We start from the raw sequence: 19,461 nt of genomic DNA on the forward strand, positions 1-19,461 counted from the left end.
TCTCAGGATGAGAGAGGACCCTTTATGAGAAGCCTCTTCACCTAGTACAGACAGAATTCACTTCCTTTCCACCTCTCCAGTACAGACAGAAATCGATTCCATAGTCCATATCCCTCTTCCCTCCTCAACCCTTAGATAGTAGTTCCACCCATTCCACCTCCCTGTCCTCCTCCCTGACAGACAAGGGAAGATATTTCTCCCAGTTGGTGGGAATAATTCTCAGGTTCATAGGGCAAAGGCTGCCCCAGAGACAGAGGCACTGGTGTTGAGAAGCTGCAGTTCTTCCGGAATGGCGTGTCCAGAGTCTTGATGCTACTGACACCCTGGAGGAAGGCCAGAATGAGGACAGATCCCGCTCTGCGCCAAGCCAGAACAGAACAGCCTCTTCCCCCTCCTTGTTTTCCCCGACTCCTAACACCCTCACACACCGGTAGCTGTGGTGCCCTCTGTATCCAGAAGGTTTCAGGTTGCTCCCGACGGTAGTCGTGAGGCTGGAAGGGAAAGATACTGAAAAACTCTTGGTTTGAAGCTCCCTCTCTTAACCTCTGCTGCTCTCCCACAGCCCATTATAGCCCAGCCGTACAAGCGCGGTGGGATAAGTTCTCACCTTGGTTGGGGCAGGAGGCCCGGCTTGCACCAGCTCCTTTCGGTAGTCATGGTGTGTCACAGACTCGACCTCAAACTGCTTCCTTGTGGCTTCCTGCTCTGCCTGCACCTCTTTACTGTATAGTCCTGGGGGCATCAAAGCCATTCTTCCCTGATTTTTGTCTTCCCCGCCTCCCCTTTACCCTTCGCCCAGCCTCTCACCAGATCTGGTGGCGCAGGAGCATCTCCAGCATGGCTTCACGCTTTCCTGTAGGAGGGCAGGGAGTGGAGAGAGTGGGAGAGTCTGGTTAACAAGCAGGCCCAAAGAAACAAATGTGAGAAAAGAAGGAAAATCATGGGGCTTTACCCTTGTACCCATTAAACAATCCATAGTCCCACTAGAAATTCCTTCCTCTCTTTTATCTCTGATTGCTCATTCTGGCCCATTCTCTCATGCTTCACACCTCGAGTTGGCTGATAGCAGTTTCGTGGGGGCTGGTATGAGTCTTTCTGAGTGGTGCTGAAGGACATGGGTGACTGTAGCTGCAGGGTCAGCAGTCCCTGGTGTCCATGTCGGAAGAAGAAACTCTCAGAGCCATCCTGCATGCTTGGGACTTGATCCAGGTGGTTGGTGGCTCTCTGTGGGCCCCAAGTTGAGTGACCAGGATGTCCTTTATGGCACCCACCCTCATCATAAACTACTGCCTCCCCCAGGAAATTGGGGACAGTCTTCAGGAAAAGGGAGCAGGTCAAAACCTTAATACCTCCTCCTCCCAGTTGTAGAGAAGGCTGTGGCCCCGTGGCAATGTTTCACTGGGAACCTTACACTTCCCTTCAACCTCAGGGGTCTTCCAATGCCCTCGGGCACCAGGTTCTGAGACTTGCAAAAATTTCCAGGGTTGTTTCCGAGGTTCCCAGTGACAGTAGTGATTCCAGGAGGCATAATTAGGGACCATATCTGCTTGGGGGGTTCTGAAACTTGGAAGATTGTGGGGGCTGGGCTCACGGTCATGGCCACGGCCTGGACTAGGCCCAGAGTCAGTAGCAGGACCAGGGCCAGAATCAGGACCAGTGTCTTGACCAGAGCCATGGCAGGGACCAGAACTGGAGCCAAGAACAGGGCCAGGACTAGAGCTAAGGTCTTTTGTAGTACAGGGATCCTGAGCAATATGGGAAACATAGATAGGCTCAATGCCAAGTTTCCCATGGCCAATGCTGTGGGTAAAGCTGGCTTCAGTGCAGGGATCCCCCAGAAGACTGTCAGAGGAGTGGTTCATGAGAAGATTCGGCTCAGAGTGGCACGCTGGGGTCTTTGCAGATAACACAGTCGCTTTGTCGGTGGAGGAGGCTGCAGCTGCTGTAGTTGCGGCTGCCAGGGCCGATATAGGATGCCCATCCGAAGAAAATGGTTCTGAAGTGGACCCTAGTCCTTCAGTGCCAGGCTGTACATCTAAAGATCTGAAAGAAAGCGAATGCGACAAAGTTGTCAAAAGCGGTGTTAAGTCCGCTGACCTTTCTCGTCCCCTTACACCAGCCGCCAAAGCTGCCGCTCTCACCGACATCTCGATCCCTTGGTAGACTGCGCGGTCTCCATCTTCGGTCTCCAGCTACCGGGTTGCCATAGAGACGGCAAATAATTCCAGGAGACTGCGCAGGACTAGAGTTGGGCGGAAGTGTTGGGTGGGGGTGGAGACAAATTCTCTGCGGGGCGGAAGTCTTAAACCTGGGGAAGTCTAGGAAGTTTGCTTTCCGTTCAGACTCCGTTCCGCCTCAGCCCAGCTCTTAAGGTTCCGCTAGTCTAGGGTTCTGGCTTCTACACTTAAGCATGATTCTGAGGCTTTCTAAGGTGGTTCTTTGTGTTGGAGACAAGCACAGGGCTGTAGTATCAGTGTACTTGTGTAGGGGCAACAGTTAACTTACCCGCAGTTCATTCTAAAAAATGGGGTGGGGCAGGGAGTCTTTTAAAAGTTTAAGGTTTAAAATACATCAGACAACTAAAAAGCAAAATGGTGAGACATGGGGATCAAAGAGTGGCAGCCTTTTTTTTTTTTTTTTTTTGGTGTGATTACTTCTCCTTCAGTAAAAGACCCTCACGTTGGCCATCCTCCTCCCAGACCACCCTAGAACTTGTCTTGGCATCTGAATAAGGGCCAGGATTGAGTGTCTCACCCCTGGGTTTCAGTCTTTCCCTACTCATATAGGCTTATTTCTATTTCTATTTTTCTAGAAGCTTGACCCAGGTGGACCATTTGTCATGAGGACCCACAAATCTATAGGCAAATGCTTCTTTCACTACAGGATGGGCCTCCTTAATGTCTCTCACTCAGACCATAGTCAAGACCATAATCTTTTTTTTTTTTTTTTTTTTTTAAGATTGTATTTTTAAGTAATCTCCACACCCAACGTGGGGCTCGAACTCAAGCCCAAGATCAAGAGTTGCATGCTCCAACAACTGAGCCAGCCAGGTACCACAGGATCATTATCTTTAATGTTTTCTTTTCTATTTGTGAGATAAATCTTTATATATTTAAAACAGTGATCCAAAATTGAGGGAGAACAAGTTTATTAGCATCATAGGGTTCCTTTTCCCCCACCCTCCAAGAATCCAGGTCTCAGGTTCTTGGTCAGTTGGAAGGTTCAACCTGGAGGCCACTGGAGCTGTCGGCCCCCAAGTACATGAATGTGCAGATGATACACGGACTGTGAGCCCAGCTTCCCATCATTGATCACTGAAATGGAGCTTGGGGTTAGGGGGTCAGGATCACGGGAAAGGTCAAAGAATAAAGATCATATTGAAGGGTAGGGATGAGAATTCATAGGCAAGGGGCTCAATGGCCAAAAGTCACTCACCAAGTCGGTATCCATCTCCCAGCCCCTCAGCCTTTGCTGTCTTCTTAGCCACAAGGAGAAGATGTCCTAGAAGCTAGAGGGAAAGGGAGGGAGATGGGTGGCTTCATTCACAGGGAGCAAAACCTCTAGCTGAGTCCAGGGTTCCCCCCAAAGCCAAACCTTGGCTCTATTCTTCCCACCTGCTGGTCTTCTTCTTCAGCCTGGCTAATCCGAGGAATGGGCTTCTTAGGAATGACCAGGAAGTGCACAGGAGCCTGAGGGGCCACATCACGGAATACGAGACACTGGAAGCAGTGAAAGGCCAGAGGCCACTTCGTTACTTCAACAGGCTGATGGTACCTATTAAATTCCCAAGGGGATGGGTCCTAAGGGCACCCCACCTGCTGGTCCTCATACAAAATGTCAGCTGGGAGGCTTCGATCCAGGATCCGGGAGAAGATAGTTGGGGCTGCTCCCTGAGGAGCTGCCTGCTGGGCCTTCGACACTTCATTTCCATCGGTCACACCTGCAGCTCCTCGGACCTGAAGGCGGGTCACACATACCCAAGGGAGGGGGTTGACAATACCTCTCCCATATAGTCAGGAGCTGGCAGAGGCCAGGCTCTGATAATCATTAACTTCACCCTTCTAAGAACCTATTAGTGGCTCCCATCCTAAGGAAAATTTCCTCAATTTCAGAGTGTCAGCAGTAGAGAGTAGGGTCAGATAGTGCTAAGCCTGGTTAGATACAATACAGGATTCAGTACTGCAATTAATTCCTGTTCCTAAAGTGTCTAGTAAATTTAGCACTGTTCAGGAGAAAGGACACAGGATGAGAACTGGAAACTTAAGATTTGGTTCCTCTTTTATCACGGAATTACCTTAGATAAATCCCTCCTCTTGGCTTCAAATATAAAGTTTTCTGCATCATCTTTTAAGACCATTGGAGCTCTTTCCCTGTACTCAAGCCCTGTTACTAAGTTTCCACTTATTTCCATTACTTGTTATCTAATCTCTAAGGTATTTTACCTGTTTTATTCAGGTTTTCACACAATTTCCCTCTTTGACACAAACATGTCTTGGTGTTACATCTGAGCTCTTTTGTGAATTTTAACTCCAGTTCCTTGAATCAGTGAAAGGAAGAGTTAAGTGAATTCAGCAACGACAGCCGCAGGGGACTGAGGGGAGGGATGCCCGTTTCCGGGGGCTCAGAGAAGGCTCAAGTCAGTGCTGTCACACTATGGGAGAAAGAGTTGGGATGAACCTGACCCCTCTGATAAATGGGGAAGATGAGAGATTAACACTTGTGTTCAGAAGGCCAGGGGTCTGAGGCGGGCAGGAGACTGGCTCCGAGAAGACAAACCTCACTTCCTGCAGGGGGCACTCAGGAGGCTGCCCGGAACAGGCGTTCGGTTTTAGGAGGCAGCAGCCAACGCACCGACCCTGTCGCAACCTGGGCGCCCGAGCCACCGCCGAGAGGCTGCTGCCGACTACCAGCCCGACCTCGCCAAGCGGCCTTGGAGCTTGCGCCTCCAGGAGAGGCAGCATTCCCTGCCAGACGCTCGGGGTCCGTCCCCGCGAGGCCAATGGGCTGCACGCGCCTGGGGGAGAACGCCGCCCCGGAGGGCAGCAGAGCCCGCGGGACGCCCTCCGCGCCCCCGCGGCCGCTCCTCACCTGCGCCCCCCGCGGCCCCACCAGCGCTACAGCCCCACGCGCCACGCGCAGCCCGGCGGCCACCACCAGGGCCGCCGCCATCTTGCCCTCAGCCGCCGAATCTCTCCTCCGGCCAGCAAGCAGGCGCCGCCGTCGCCCGAGGTGGGGGCCGCCACGGAGCCGGCAAACGACGGCCATTGGCTCCGCTGGAGGCCGCGAGCGAGCCCTGCTATCCCATTGGCCGCGCTCCTGGGCTTCTCTTGAGGTCCTTTGGACCAGAGGGTGGTGTCATTCACTCCACTGGCTCCGCCGCCACGGTGGAGGCGGAATCTTTTCATCCCATTGGCTGCTTCTGCCAGCTCGTGGGCTAGTTTTCCACTTCATTGGCTTCGACTTCTGGTCAGAGTGAAAGTTCCTTTGCCATTGGGCTCCCTAAGTGTTTCCCCAAGAGACTTTCTCACTCCATTGGAAGGATTAAGAGACGTGGGATTTTAACTCCGTTTGGCTCTGCTGCACAACATTGGTGCGGCGCCGAGCTTCTGACATCGTAGACCCTCTCCCCGCATTGGTCAGAAGGAGGGCGGGTTCTGAGGGCACTCGGCGCTGGCTGGCTCCGGGAATCACCGCAACCCCTGGAGGCCAAGGTTTTAGGAGTCCCGGAAGAAGGGGGCGGGAATGCCTGCCATGTGAGGCTGAAGGTGAACTGAGACCGGTCCTTTTATCTTTTTTTTTTTTTTTTCTTGTAATTTATTGTCAAGTTCGCTAGCATACACTGTATATACACAGTGTGCTCTTGGCTTCGGGAGTGGATTCCCATGATTCATTGCTTACATACAATACCCAGTGCTCATCCCAAGTGCCCTCCTCAATGCCAGTGATGGCCATTCCCACTTCCACCCCCAACCCCCATCAACCCTCAGTTCTCTGTATTTAACTGGAGGGATAAGATAGCCAGCGTTTTCCCCACGAGGGCATTTCAGACCCTTGAGCATTTCAAAGATTTTTAACTTACTCATCTAAGGGCAGTCCCTTGTTTATGTTCTTGTGTGCATACTCCAACATTGAAGATTCTGCAGTTCGTTTTCAGGACTTTTTTTTTTTTTTTTTTTTTTTTTGCTTTCTTCTTCCTCTTCTTCTCCTCCTCCTCTTCTTCCTCCTTCCCCCCTTCCCCTCCCCTCTCCCTCCCCGTCCCCTCCCCCCCCTCCTCCTCCTCCTCTTCTTCTTCTTTTTAACGGGAGGCGGCGATAGTGACCTGTCTTTGCACACAACTAACAAGCAAAGGAGTAGGTATCCAATGTTCTTTTCTAATCAGAAATGGTGTATGAAACAGCCTCGTACCTGGTATTTTCAGTTAGTCGGGTTTGAGGGACAACGGGAGTGTGTCATTGCTGGGTGAGAAGTATATTTCATTTTGTTGGAATATATATTTTTGACCTAAGGAACAGGGGTCACAAAATGCTAATATACTTACCCAACCAAGGTTTAGCCTGACAGTTAACACTTAGGAGAAAAGCCACCACTGTATCTTTAGGTGGTTTTTGTTGTTGTTGTTGTTGTTTTAGCACATCAGTGATTGTGGAATGAATAACATTTGGTGTTTCATTTCCGTTCATTATATCAAGTACATATGTATTGGATGTATATTCCTATTCTGCCCCTTACAATCAATTTTCCATATTATTATATAGTCTATGTAAATATACTTTGTAATGTCTGCATATTACTTCCTTGAATGAGTTTATTACAGTAACCATTCCTTTACTGTTGACTATTGAATTCGTTTCGGTGAATGGTCATTATGGCACTAATTGCATATCACCAGTCAAGAAGAACTCTACTTCTGGAGATAGGAATAATCTTTTGTATAGCCATATTATTGTTAGAAAGGCCTTTTTCCTCCAATGGGCAGAAATTTGACCCTGTAATTCCCCCTAGGAGTTCTAGCAGTCCAGATTGCATTCCTTCCTTTGGAAGGACAGATAGCTTCCCCAAATGTGGGGAAATGTAGACTGACTGGCCTTTTCTCTGTGCCCTAGAGGCTGTATGCAGTTCTCGTGGTGCCTCTGAGACAGCAGCAACCCCTAGAGCTGCTCTGGAGAAGTTCAAGAGATAAAAAGAGCTGGGATCTAGGAAGAGGAAGGAAACCAGCCAGGCAGGGTAGGTGACTACAAAGCACTTTGAAACTGGTTATTTCTTTAGGTTCTCAGGGAGAGCAAGTAGCACAGAGATTATTCCTCTTTTATAGATCCAGAAACTGAGGCCCAGAGAGGGAAAGTGATGATATGCCTAGGATCACAGAACCAATTAGTGCCAGAATCTCCCACTCCTCATAAAAATAATCTATGATTCACTGATTTTGGCCCCTGGCCTACAGTTTTTACTCCAAACTTTGTGATCCCTGGCAGCTGTTCTCACCTGAGAGCTGCAGCTCTCTGTAGGTTCTGACCACTGTCTCCTATACTTCGATCCCTACCACTACATCTGCTACTGCACCTTATTAGAGCGTTCTAGTCCTTTGACTGTTCCTTTATTTAATCTGTCAGTTGCTTCCTGGCTTCACTTTCTTTCCATTTGTACGGTCAGCTCTCTCCATATCCTCAAGCCTTCTTTTTTGCTTTATTTTCCTGATCATCCTCCCTGATACCTTCCATCACCAACCATCAATCTATTTTGTTTCTCTCTTCCTCTTTAACTAGATTCCTGCTTTCAGCTGTCCCTGAATCCTCAACTATCCCCTGATAGGTTTTTCTCCAGTTCCCCACCTTAGCCTTCCCACACCTTCGCCTCTGTCTTCCCATCTCCTACTCCCCACTCTTATCCCTCTCCTCCCCCACCAGCAACTGACCTTGTCTCCTACTTCGCAGGGGAACTTCAAGATCCTCCTCCCTGAAGCTCAGGGAAGTCCCCATCCTTTTCTTTCTTCCTTCCTCTTGGTCTTAGGAAGCGGTGTTTCTCCTGTCTAGAACAAATCTCTTCACCTCTGCCCTGACCTCATTCCCTCCCTCCATCTTTGGCATCTTGTCTCACCAGGTATCTCTGTTTTTCTTCTGCATCTTCAAAATCTTTTTCTCTGCTGGTCCCTTCCTTTTTTCCCTCCTAAAAAATGCTTCCTTGACTGCACATCTCCCTCTGGATATTGTCTGACTTCTCTCCTGCTCTTTTCATCCAAGCTTCTTAAAGAAACTCTTTCAAACTTACCACTTGGTTTCTACCTCCACTGCATCATTGAAACTACATTATCTGAAGACCTTCTAATTGTAAGATCCAATGGACACTTTTCAGTCTTTATCCTACTGGAGTCCCCAACTGCATCTAACATCAGTGTTTCCTCTATCCTTCTTAAACCCCCCTCCCTCCTTGGCTTCCTTGAAGCCACTCTCCTTCTGATGCCAGAGCTAGCAGCTTGAGTGTGGGTGTGGTGGAGGCAGATGCTTTGATCCAGCCTCTCTCCTGTGCGGTGCCCTCTCTTGTTCCCAACAGGTACCAACTCTAAGGTCCTAGGGTGTTTGTCACTGGGCTGGGTTCTGTCCACCCCATACAGAAGCAGGCCAGATTCCAGTGGCTTCCGCTTTCTTTATTGCTGATTTGAGCCAGGCTCAGAGAGGCTTGCGCCAGGTGTTGACAGCGTCTGTCCCTGGAGGAGGGAAAAGCAGAGGTGAAAGGGTCAGGTATGGGGGTCAAACTTAGGGCCAGGCCACAGGCTGTGTGGGCCAGGGAGCCCAGGAGGTCTGGGGTGGGTGCTGGGATGGCCGGAGGGCCCCTGTGTCTGTAAAGCCTCAGAGTCAGAATTCCTGACGATGGCTTCTCAGAGGGTAGGCATCTCTGCAAAAGGCACACAGTCTGCTCCTGGGGTTGGAGACCGGTGCAAGTGTGGGATGCAGGCGCTGAGAGGGTGAGGTAGTCCTGGATGGGATGACTGAGGGTGGGAGCACCTTCCTGCCTGGCTTTCTGACTATGGTCCTGGAATGGTCCCGTTCCAGGTTGCCCCCTGCCCCCTTACCGTGAGGCCTCCCTCCTCGTCGCCGGGTCTCCTCAGTCTCAAAGAAAGTCTCATGTTCCTCCCAGCGCCGGTCACAGGCCGCACAGAGGAAATTAGACTCAAAGCAGTTGCAGCAACAGCCTAGGGCAAGGGGGAAGCCAAGACAAGTATAGGGAATTGGCGCTTTCCCACGGGCTGACTACGTTCTCCTCTCTTCCTCACCAACCACAAACCCAAGTTTCTCCTACCAGTTCCCCCATCCTCATCCCCAAACCATGTGCATCCTACCCATGCCCACCCCTGTACTCCCCTCACCCTAGAAATTACCTTTCACCCTGCAGGAATGGGACCCAGTAGCTGCATGGTCTTCATGGCTGTGTTTGCAGCGACATTGGGCCCTCCAGGCCCTAGGGTCAAAGGTAGCTCGTCTTTTAAGCCAGAACTCACCCACCTCCTCTGGGCGTGATGGGATAAAGCAGAACATGAGGCAGCGGCACTGGCCCACATTGCAGGGCACAGATATGTCTATGGGAATGGGGATGGATGGGAGGATTAGACTGGCACCTAATAGGGCCTGGCCTTCCTGTGCCAGTCCCCCTCTCCCATACCAATACACACACACTTTCTCTCATACATCCCAACACATGGCCCGAGTATAGTTTTCCCTCCCCATGGACAGGGGCTGGTCAGTTCTCCCTACCTGAGACGATCTGGTGCTCTCTCAACAAGTGTCCACAAAAGCATTTGGATTCATCTCCAATTTGGAAACAGTCCCATAGATAATGGGGGCAGCGCCAGCCAATGTGGAGACCTGAGTGTGGAGGGATTAACAGGGAAGAGTGAGAAGGAAAAATAGCCTAAGCCCCCACCCCCTCCCCCCAGCCACTGTGGTCTCACCTCTTCCCCAGTGTATTCACTCCACCCATGATCTCCACCCTTTGAGACATTTTCCCCATCAGATTTTCTCAGTATCCCACAAGTGTTTCAGCTCCTTTCCCACCCCAGGATCTACTCCATTTCTGTTAGCCTGTCAGAAATGACTGAAGACAGTCTTCAGTTTCTGAAGTGGTTTCCGAGCAGGAAGATTCGAAATGAAATTTTGCTTGAAGACGAACATGAATCTTGCTGAGTTCCCTGTGGCTGTTAAGATTCTCATTTCCTCCCCTTCCCACACTAGAGCCTCACTTTGTTTTGTTTCCTTGAAGTGTCTAAGTTGAGGGAAAGGGAAGATGATTGGCCAGGTATAGAATAGATGGTGAGGACTGGCACCTAAGAAAATGTGGTTGTTAAAGGGACCAGAAGAGGAGGAGGAGGTTGGGCAGCTCTGGGACCAGGAGGAGGGTTTTCCTCACTTTTCCAGTTTGGCACCTTCCTATTTCCCTTTATGTTCCTGGTGTTCCTGAACTGATGCTATCTATGAACTTGAGAAGGGCTGCCTATAGTTTTCTAAGAATCAGGAGAAAGGGGTAGGCCAGAAGTCATGAGTGGTGAAGACCAAGAAACAGAAGCTTGTGAGGCTAGGAAGTATCCCTGAGAATAGGCACCAGCAAGATGCCACAACCCTTGAGAGCCTGGTTTCAGTAGTGGGATCTGAAATTGGCTTCATGGTCAATCTCACTACAAGGCAAGGGTGGAGCCATTTAAATGTGGGAGAACCAGAGAGCACATTCCACTCAGATTTTCTCACCCTTCATGAAACCTGAGACTACTCCAACTTCTAGGCAAGAATCCTGTATGAGTCCTTATGGAGTGGGACCTTCAGCTATGGGACTCATTCCCATTTAAAGGCTACAATGAAGTGTCACCTCCACCAAACAGTTGTCCCTGACTTTGTCTGCCTGTCTAGGGGCTCCTCCTCTTTGTTTCTCTGACTCCTTTGCTACTCCTCTCACAGTACAATGCATTATAATAGTGGACTTTTCACTTGTATGCCTCTTTGACTGTAGGTTTTCACCTATATTTCTGGTCCTCGTACAAGGCCTGGCCCAGAATAGGTGCTGAGAGAGCACAGACAGCTTGACTGACTAAATGAATCAGCAAATTCCTTCAGGACAGAAGAGAGACCCAGTATTCTAGGCTTAACACTGAAGTTCCATAAGGAGGGTGGGAAAGAGTTAGTGTCTTCTGGTCTTTGACTCTGGCCAGGGCCACAATCCACAATTCTGTGCCTAATTGTCAGTCTAGTTTTTCTTGCCTTACCCATGATCTTTCAGGGTCTAAAGCCTATCCAGGCGTGGCTTTTGGCTTTGCTACTTCTGTCTCGATCCTGACAGCCTGAAGTGTCAGTGCCCCATTATAGCAGTGAGGCTTTGTTGAAAGGGCAGGGTATATAGGCAGAGTCACAATGGAAGTGAGTGGGGGCCAGGATTCCACTAGCGGAATTCTGAACTCTGTCCAGAGCAGCAGGATACACTCGGTGAACAGATGAGAGGTGGAGGTGAACAGGGTCAGTGCCCACATATCAAGGTCCCACTTGAAAGACTGGGAGAGTCAAGTGCAAGCACTGATATGGGAGTCAGTGCCCCGCCTTTAGATGAAGCAGACTAGAGTTTAAACAGAGACTGGCAACTATACCTCAGACTCCATTATAAGTGTCAGTGCCCTTAAAGCCAGACAATTGACATCAGGCTATATAGTCCAGACTGGGACCCTCTACTCTCTGCTCTGATTCCAAACTGTCTTTCTGTTATAAGTGGACAAGGACTGGTAGGGGGAGGAGACATTATCTGGAATGCCATTTTGACGGTGTACCAGGTGGTTCTAGGTAGTTTCACCTTAAGAATCTGTGCTCCAAGCATTTTCACCGCAAACATTTCCACTGCATGATTAATTGGCCATAGGCAATTTTGCCACGAAAGATAAAATCACAATATATATATATTATAATATATATATATTATATATATATTATATATATATTATATATACACATAAATGGGAGCACTGTGTCAGTGGAGAAATGAAACCAAACTGCCAAACAGTGGATAAAACCAACAAACTGTCAAACCAAACTGTCAACTAGTTATTTTTTTTTTAATCTTTTATGGCAAATTGCCTTATGGTCAATTAACTTTGCAGAATAATATTTGTGGCAAAGAGGTCTACGGCACAGATGCTTACTGTGAAAATACCAGGCAAGGTACAACACAGTCAATTCCATGGTCACATACTCACATTTGCATGATAACATCTCTTTTTGCTTAGAATATCTCCATACAACATATGTCTTTTCATGAAGGATGCCTCTAGTCCAGACTTCTCTCCTGAGCTTCAGACCCATACAGCCAGTTGTCTACTGGACCCTTTTACCAGCATGTTCCACAAGCACTTCAAATGCAGTAAATTCAATTCTTCCTTCCGAACCTCACCCTCATCCTTTGTCCTCTGTTCATCCAACATGTACTTATGCATCTACTCTGTTTTAGGCATTCGTGAATGGCATCATCATCTAATCAGTCTCTTAAGCCAAACACCTAGATGTCATTCCAGGCATGTCCTTCTTTCTTATCCTACACATCCAAAGATCCAAAGGTCAGTTTTGTCTTCTCAGCGTTTCTTGAATCTACTTCATCCACCTATACCCATTCACTTCTTACCCAGACTGTTACCAGGGCCAAATGTAGTCTTCCTATGTCCAGTCGTATCTTTCTCCAGTCTATGCTACTGACACAGTGGTCTTTCAAAAACACAAATTTGGTCGTGTTGTTGTCCCATTTAAAATCTTGCAGTGACTCTCACGTGCCCTTAGGATATAGTCCCAACTCTTGACCTTTGCCACAGAAATGCCTGTACAATTCTCCCGGTCCAGAGCTGACCTCTGTCCAACATTGCTTGCAGTTTCCTCCTGGTGCCTTGCCCTGCATGTCTCACCTTACCTCACTTTTTACTTGGCCACCTCTTTTTACTCATCTTACAGATTTCAGCTGAGAAGTCATCCCTTCCAAGGCTTATTCCCTGAGCCCCCAAGATTGGGTGCCTCTTATCTCTGCTCATGCAGCACTCTGGGCTAACCTCAGTCACAGCAATTATTAGAATGAATTACAATTATCCTTTTACTTTTTGGTGTCTCTCATTAGAGTACAAATTATTTGAGGGATTTTGTTTTTGAAATCCCACCAACCACTACCTCCAAATCTAGCTCAATGCCTGACACATAGTTGGTGCTCAATAAATGCTGAATAAATAAAAGAAAAGCTTACACTTGCTCTTTCTCTACACAGAACATATATGGATTCTCTAGAGACCCAAATGAGATCATTGTGACTTTCTTGGCCCGGGGTGGAGGGGGAAGGGGCCCTGCATGAGAATGAGGAAAGCAAATTGCATGGAGGAGGGAGAAGGACATAGAATTACCTGGCTGTCTTTCTATCTTAGGCCCATCTAGTCTCAACATAACTCTCTTCCTATCATAAGGGGAAAGGAAGTATGAAAGACAAAAATAAATACAGTGATGTCTATCTAATTCAGTCTAGAAACCCCAGAATCTGCAGAGTGGGTCAGGGTGGCCTTCTTTCTGAAGGTATTCCCTGTAGACATGAAGTTCAGCAACACAGGTACACGTGCTCACACACCGGATGGCATATGTATACCTAGCACATCTGCACACCCTTTCTATGCTGACTAGATAAGCTAGCAAGCCACTAATGGGGCTGTGAAAAGTACTAATTCTGGGCTGAGACTTGGAATTGACAGGGCTGGGAGGTACAACTCTCCTTTTTGGTGGAGAGACTCATGGCTTTTGGGTACCAGGTGACTCTCGGTCTGGCATGCAGGGTGACAGCCTTTTAATGGAGTTCAACCAAGGGGACCAAGGCCTTTTGCCATGTCAGAGCACCAAGTCTCCTGGACTATCCAAGGTCTGGGCCATCTCTGCTTTAAGGTCTGTTTGGTGTAGGCTATTAGAGCCCTAGATGTGGGGTCAGCCTGTGGCCCTGCTTTTTTTTTTTTTTTAAACAACTTCATTTTAGCTGCCTGTCCCTACCTGGGTTTTATATGAATATCTTCACTTTTTTCCATTTCTACAAGGAGCAGCTCTCCATTGTTCAGGGCAGGTTCCCTGATATAGTTGGATTGGAGGTTGGCCATGGGCCTGTCACAGGCCTCTCAAGGGCTTCCTGGGCTCACCTGTCTGGATGGCATTCAGGGTTGCATTCTTCTCCCATTGGAAAAGATAATTTGCCTGAGCACTGAACTTCTTTCTGTGCATTGCCTTAGCCACTTCCACCATTTCTGTCTGCTGAGCGGGGACCTCTGGTTGGACCGCATAACCTGGGAAGGGAGAGGCTGAGTAATCAAAGGGAAGTAAGGAGTCCCTAAAACTAAAAGAAGGGGCCAGGTCAAAGAGTAACCCAATCCCCTCTTATTGGGACAGGTGTAAGACAGTGATGAGAATGGGGAAAAGTCCACAAAAGACTCTGAATAGCCAAAGTAATGTTGAAAAAGAAAACCAAAGCTGGAGGCATCACAATCCCGGACTTTAGCCTCTACTACAAAGCTGTAATCATCAAGACAGTATGGTATTGGCACAGACACATAGACTAATGGAATAGAATAGAGAACCCAGAATTGGACCCACAAATATATGGCCAACTAATCTTTGATAAAGCAGGGAAGCATATGCAATGGATAAAGCCTCTTTAGCAAATGGTGCTGGGAGAACTGGACGGCAATATGCAGAAGAATGAAACTAGACCACTTTCTTACACCATATACAAAGATAAATTCAAAATGGATGAAAGACCTAAATGTGAGACAGGAAACCATCAAAATCCTAGAAGAGAAAACAGGCAACAACCTCTTTGACCTCAGCCACAGCAACTTCTTACTTGACATGTTTCTGAAGGCAAGGGAAATAAAAGCAAAAATGAACTATTGGGACCTCATCAAGATAAGAAGATTCTTCAAAAAAAATTTTAAGTTCACTTATTTTTGAGAGAGAGAGAGAGAGAGAGAGCAGGGGAGGGGCAGAGAGAGAGGGGGGGGACACAGAATTTGAAGCAGGCTCCAGGTTCTGTGCTGTCAGCACAGAGCCTGATGCAGGGCTCAAACTCATGAACTGTGAGATGACGACCTGAGCCGAAGTCAGATGCTTAACTGACTGAGCCACCCAGGAGCTCCAAAGATAAAAAGCTTCTTCACAACAAAGGAAACAATCAACAAAACTAAAAGGCAACCAATGGAATGGAAGAAGATATTTGCAAATGACATATCAGATAAAGGATTAGTGTCCAAAATCTATTAAGAACTTAACGAACCCAACACCTGGAAAACAAATAATCCAGTGAAGAAATGGGCAGAAGACATGAAAAGACACTTTTCCAAGGAAGACATCTGAATGGCTGACAGACACATGAAAAGATGTTCAATGTCACTCATCATCAGGGAAATACAAATCAAAACCACATTGAGATACCATCTCACACTGGTCAGAGTAGCTAAAATTAACAATTCAGGGAATAATAGATGCTGGAGAGGACGTGGAGAAAGGGGAACCCTTTTGCATTGTTGGTGGGAATGCAAACTGATGCAGCCGCTCTGGAAAACAGTGTGGAGGTTCCTCAAAAAATTAAAAATAAAATTACCCTATGACCCAGCAATTGCACTACTAGGAATTTATCCAAAAGATACAGGAGTGCTGATTCATAGGGGCACATGTACCCCATGTACCCCAATGTTTATAGCAGCGCTTTCAACAAATTACGGAAAGCCAAATTATGGAAAGAGCCCAAATGTCCATCAACTGATGAATGGATAAAGAAGATGTGGTTTGCATCGGGCTCTGTGCTGACAGCTCAGAGCCTGGAGCCTGCTTCACAGTCTGGGTCTCCCTCTCTCTCTGCCCCTCCCCCACTCATGCTGCCTCTGTCTCTCAAAAATAAACATTAAAAAATAAAAAAAAAAAAAAAGAAGATGTGGTTTATATATACAATGGAATACTACTTGGCAATGAGAAAGAATGAAATCCTGCCATTTGCAACAACTTGGATGGAACTGGAGGGTATTATGCTAAAAAATAAGTCAGTCAGAGAAAGACAGATATCCTATGTTTTCACTCATATGTGGAACTTGAAGAGCTTAACAGAAGACCATGGGGGAAGGGAAAGAAAAAAATAGTTACAAACAGAGAGGGAGGCAAACCAAAAGAGACTCTAAAATACAGAGAACAAACTAAGGGTTGATGGGGTGGGGGGTTAGGGGGCAGGGAAAATGGGTGATGGGCATTGAGGAGGGCACTTGCTGGGATGAGCACTGGGTGTTGTATATAAGTGATGAACCACGGGAATCTACTCCCTAAGCCAAGAGTGCACTGTGTACACTGTATGTTAACTAATTTGACAATAAATTATATATATAATGGGGAATGGGGAAAAGTGCAGGCACAATTACGGCTAACTCCTTTCTTCCCCTTCTTCTTGCCCAGCTGGTGTCCAGGCTGAGCTGTGTGTGCGGTACTGTCAGTGGCATCCACCTGCTCCTTGTCCTCTCCTTCCTCTTCCTTCTCCTTTGCAGATGTGTCCAGGTGGACCTGGGCTGAAGGGCCTGAAAGGGAGTGCTTTTGAAGGATCTCAGACTCAGAGATCTGGGTAGACCTCCCTGTCTGTGAGACCTCACTGGAGGAATACTCAGAGAGGTCTTCCTTCAGAGTATTAGAGGAAGGTACAGTGATACGGCCTTGTGATGAGGTATGAAAAGAAAGGTGTTTCTCTGGGACCTTAAACATGTGAGTCTCCAATAGGGTCTCAGGGATAGGGGTTTCCAAAGGGATCTCAGAGACAGAGTATCCTGAAGAGGTCTCAGGGATGGAAGGCTCCAAAAGGGTTTCAGAGGTGTGGATCTCTAAAGGGGCCTGGGAAGCAGATGGTGTCATATGAGATTCAGAGGTGTGGGGCTCTAAGGGGGTCTCAGGGATGTAAGTTGCCAAAGGGGTTTCAGAGGTGTGGGTCTCTAAAAGGGCCTGGGAAGCAGATGGTGTCCTATGAGATTCAGAGATGTGGGGCTCTAAAGGGATCTCAGAGGTGTGGGGCTCTAACGGGGTCTCAGGGATGGAAGTCTCAAAGGATGTTTCAGGGCCAGGGGGCTCCTGTGAGTCCTTGGCAGAGGGGTCCTTTGAAGAGGGGTGTTCCTCTGCATCCATGGCGGTTTGAGGCTCTTCTGTGACCTCGTCTGCTTCCATCTAGTGGTAGAATAAGGTACAGGCTTCATTAGGTTGGGATTGGAGGTTGGAGGGTCTGCAAGTCAGAGTTCACGGGGGGATTATGGAATTAGGATAAAGTTTTCTGTGCACCTGAGATGTAAAGGGGAAGCAAGAGGAACTTTGGGTCAGGGTATGGTGCCAAGAGGTTCACCTGTGATGCCTAGATGCACCTAGATGCCATGTGGCATGTAGCTATGGGTTGTGAGGGAGCTTAAAGATAGAAAGGCTGAAGCAGTCAGAATCCCATCAGTAGATGGTAGCAGAGGACCATGCCCCAGGAAGAGCCTGAACATAGCAGCTTGGCTAGTCCAAGAGAGGGGCCTGAGCCTTAGGACCAGGATGTTCAGGCAGTGGAGTTCTAGAGACTGGGATACTACCAAGCCAAGGTGGGGGTTTGCTCTTAAGAGTGCAGGACAATGCCATGATGCATTAGGCAGGGCCCTGACTGCAGCCTGTTTTGTCTAGGGATCATAATCAAGCCTCCCTTGATGTCATTCATGTCCAAGGCTTCAATTACTTCCGGCTGGTATGCTGATGATTTCTAAATCCATAATTCCAGCTCAGACCTCTTTAAATCCCTGTACTTCACACTCAAACCCAATTGCTTGCTGGACATTGCTAAATGGATGTCCCACAGGGCATCAAAACTGAACTCTGGAAATTATTTTAGTCTTATCCTTTCCTCTCAGCCCTCATCTTCAAATAGGCACCAAGAACTGTGTTTCCTGTCTTCTAAATACTGTATTCCCAAAATCCATTCTCTCCTTTCTTTCCCCTCCAATTCTGTTCAAGTTCTCATAGTTTTCTACCTGGATTATGTAATAACTTTGCCCCTCTGCGACTTTCCCCAGCACATCAATCTACTCAGCCATTCTTTCATTGATTTATGTAACTTATACTTAAATTTTTTTTAACTTTTTTTTTTTTTTTTTTTTTTTTTTTTTTGAGACACAGAGCATGAGCAGGGGAGGAACAGAGAGAGGGAGACACAGAATCCAAAGCAGGCTCCAGGCTCTGAGCTGTCAGCACCAAGCCCGACACGGGGCTCAAACCCACGAACTGTGAGGTCATGACCTGAGCTGGAGTTGGAAGATTAACTGACTGAGCCACCCAGGTGCCCCTGTAAACTTATACTTTTTAAAGAGCCCAATCTTACACTTTCACCCAGGCACTGTGCTAAGTAAGCACTGGACTCTGAAAGAATCTGGGAAGGTGGACCAGGTTAACCCAATGACAATACAGATGAGTTGATGTTGTGCTGGGGTAAGCTCAGGATGCTGTGGGGAGTGAGGTGTGACTAATTTATCTTGGAGGGATGTCTAAAAGAAGTCAGCCCTCCTTAATGACCCACTGGAGATCGTTCTAAAATGCAAGCCTCACAATGCTGTTCCTTTGCTTGAAAACACTCAGTTGTCTCAGCTTAAAGATTAACTCCAAATTTCTGGACCTGACAATTCAAGGCCTGTCATTACTTGCAACACTGCCTAACTTTTCCAGCCTTAACTTTCTGTGCTCCCTAGTTTCCCCCTCATGCTCCAGATGGATTCATTACTTGTATTCATTAGTCTTTCCAAAGGGGAAGCTTGGGACAAGAAGTAGTGAGAGAGGTAGGTTAGGACGATGAGGGTGGAGAATCAGTCGGTGGGAGGAGAGGAAAGAGAAAAAGAAGGGGGAAGACGGAACTGGGTGGAGAAACGTGGTGGACGAGGAGGGTAAGGATGAAAAGTAGAGAATGGGAGAGGGTTGGACCAAGGTGGGAAGGGACAGAATATGTTAGGAGGGGAACGAGATGAGGACTTGGAGGAAGAGCCATTGGAGAAACTACATACCTCTGGGCCTGTCTTGGCTGTTACAAGTCCTTAGGTCAGGATCTCGTCTTAAGCTGGGAAGGGGAAATGTTAGCGAGGGATGGAAGGCTCTTGGATGAGACCTGGCTGTACTTGCTATGTAATGAGAGGCCTTGCCTTCAAGTCTACGACTTGGCGAGGGGACTTGGACACCTGCAGAAATTCGCAAAGGAGCTCTGGCCAGATCTGGGGAGGGGGACTTGGGGAGGGACGAGGGGTTCCGGGGCCGTTGAGGGAGGAGCTTGACTGAAACCTCTGGAACCCGGGCCAGGAGAGGAGGGATCCGTCACCAGAGCAATCGGAACGCCCGGTAGTCTCCGTGGCAACAACAGTCCGGTCTCCAGAGGAGGCTGCATTGGACCAAAGGGGACGAG

General features: G+C 48.1%; 3 protein-coding genes and 1 long non-coding RNA gene across 7 annotated transcripts; 1 reads left to right on the forward strand and 3 right to left on the reverse strand.

Annotated features, from left to right (window-relative positions):
- Positions 1-2: 2 nt before the first annotated feature.
- On the reverse strand, positions 3-2,866 carry SPAG8 (sperm associated antigen 8). Of its 2 annotated transcripts, XM_060609338.3 has the most exons (7): positions 2,142-2,865; positions 1,350-2,043; positions 1,050-1,224; positions 808-853; positions 608-722; positions 429-491; positions 3-323 (listed from the first exon to the last, which is right to left on the reverse strand). In XM_060609338.3, the coding sequence occupies exons 1-7, from the start codon at positions 2,177-2,179 to the stop codon at positions 132-134; spliced, it is 1,323 nt and encodes a 440-aa protein (XP_060465321.1). In that variant the 5' UTR covers positions 2,180-2,865; the 3' UTR covers positions 3-131. The 2 variants fall into 2 exon arrangements, with proteins under 2 accessions (XP_060465321.1, XP_060465320.1); XM_060609337.3 differs by having other exon boundaries at positions 3-491; positions 2,142-2,866.
- A 265-nt stretch (positions 2,867-3,131) lies between these two features.
- HINT2 (histidine triad nucleotide binding protein 2) lies at positions 3,132-5,337 on the reverse strand. Of its 2 annotated transcripts, none has more exons than XM_060609343.2 (5): positions 5,089-5,337; positions 3,816-3,956; positions 3,615-3,719; positions 3,436-3,508; positions 3,132-3,325 (listed from the first exon to the last, which is right to left on the reverse strand). In XM_060609343.2, exons 1-5 carry the CDS (start codon positions 5,263-5,265, stop codon positions 3,312-3,314), a joined length of 510 nt encoding a protein of 169 aa, XP_060465326.1. In that variant the 5' UTR covers positions 5,266-5,337; the 3' UTR covers positions 3,132-3,311. The 2 variants fall into 2 exon arrangements, with proteins under 2 accessions (XP_060465326.1, XP_060465325.1); XM_060609342.2 differs by having other exon boundaries at positions 3,132-3,314; positions 5,089-5,335.
- A 959-nt stretch (positions 5,338-6,296) lies between these two features.
- Positions 6,297-14,730, forward strand: LOC132663224 (uncharacterized). The gene is made up of 3 exons (XR_013551739.2): positions 6,297-6,350; positions 7,104-7,224; positions 14,418-14,730. It is a non-coding gene; the product is annotated as an uncharacterized LOC132663224 (long non-coding RNA).
- Positions 8,627-19,174, reverse strand: FAM221B (family with sequence similarity 221 member B). 2 transcript variants are annotated; one of them, XM_060609339.3, is made up of 7 exons: positions 19,070-19,174; positions 16,433-17,219; positions 14,171-14,314; positions 9,747-9,857; positions 9,374-9,571; positions 9,068-9,187; positions 8,627-8,701 (listed from the first exon to the last, which is right to left on the reverse strand). In XM_060609339.3, the coding sequence occupies exons 2-7, from the start codon at positions 17,217-17,219 to the stop codon at positions 8,664-8,666; spliced, it is 1,398 nt and encodes a 465-aa protein (XP_060465322.3). In that variant the 5' UTR covers positions 19,070-19,174; the 3' UTR covers positions 8,627-8,663. The 2 variants fall into 2 exon arrangements, with proteins under 2 accessions (XP_060465322.3, XP_060465324.1); XM_060609341.1 differs by lacking the exon at positions 14,171-14,314.
- Positions 19,175-19,461: the final 287 nt, after the last annotated feature.

Source organism: Panthera onca, chromosome D4 (genome assembly GCF_046562875.1).
Source record: "Panthera onca isolate mPanOnc1 chromosome D4, mPanOnc1 haplotype 2, whole genome shotgun sequence".
Classification (NCBI taxonomy): Eukaryota; Metazoa; Chordata; class Mammalia; order Carnivora; family Felidae; genus Panthera; species Panthera onca.

What these genes read in the sequence shown, in the direction of transcription:
- FAM221B (XM_060609339.3), bottom strand. Translation starts at nt 17,219, where the DNA reads ATGGAAGCAGACGAGGTCACAGAAGAGCCTCAAACCGCCATGGATGCA. An exon ending in GGGGAAGAAAGGAGTTAGCC is followed by an intron (nt 14,315 to 16,432) that starts GTAATTGTGCCT and finishes CTCCCTTCCCAG; the next exon opens with GTTATGCGGTCCAACCAGAG. An exon ending in ACGAGGAGGGAGGCCTCACG is followed by an intron (nt 8,702 to 9,067) that starts GTAAGGGGGCAG and finishes TCCCTCCTCCAG; the next exon opens with GGACAGACGCTGTCAACACC.
- SPAG8 (XM_060609337.3), bottom strand. Translation starts at nt 2,179, where the DNA reads ATGGAGACCGCGCAGTCTACCAAGGGATCGAGATGTCG. An exon ending in ACCAAGGGATCGAGATGTCG is followed by an intron (nt 2,044 to 2,141) that starts GTGAGAGCGGCA and finishes GCTTTCTTTCAG; the next exon opens with ATCTTTAGATGTACAGCCTG. An exon ending in TCTACAACTGGGAGGAGGAG is followed by an intron (nt 1,225 to 1,349) that starts GTATTAAGGTTT and finishes TGGGGCCCACAG; the next exon opens with AGAGCCACCAACCACCTGGA.
- HINT2 (XM_060609342.2), bottom strand. Translation starts at nt 5,265, where the DNA reads ATGGCCGTCGTTTGCCGGCTCCGTGGCGGCCCCCACCTCGGGCGACGG. An exon ending in TGGGGCCGCGGGGGGCGCAG is followed by an intron (nt 3,957 to 5,088) that starts GTGAGGAGCGGC and finishes ACCCGCCTTCAG; the next exon opens with GTCCGAGGAGCTGCAGGTGT. An exon ending in CTGAAGAAGAAGACCAGCAG is followed by an intron (nt 3,509 to 3,614) that starts GTGGGAAGAATA and finishes CTTTCCCTCTAG; the next exon opens with CTTCTAGGACATCTTCTCCT.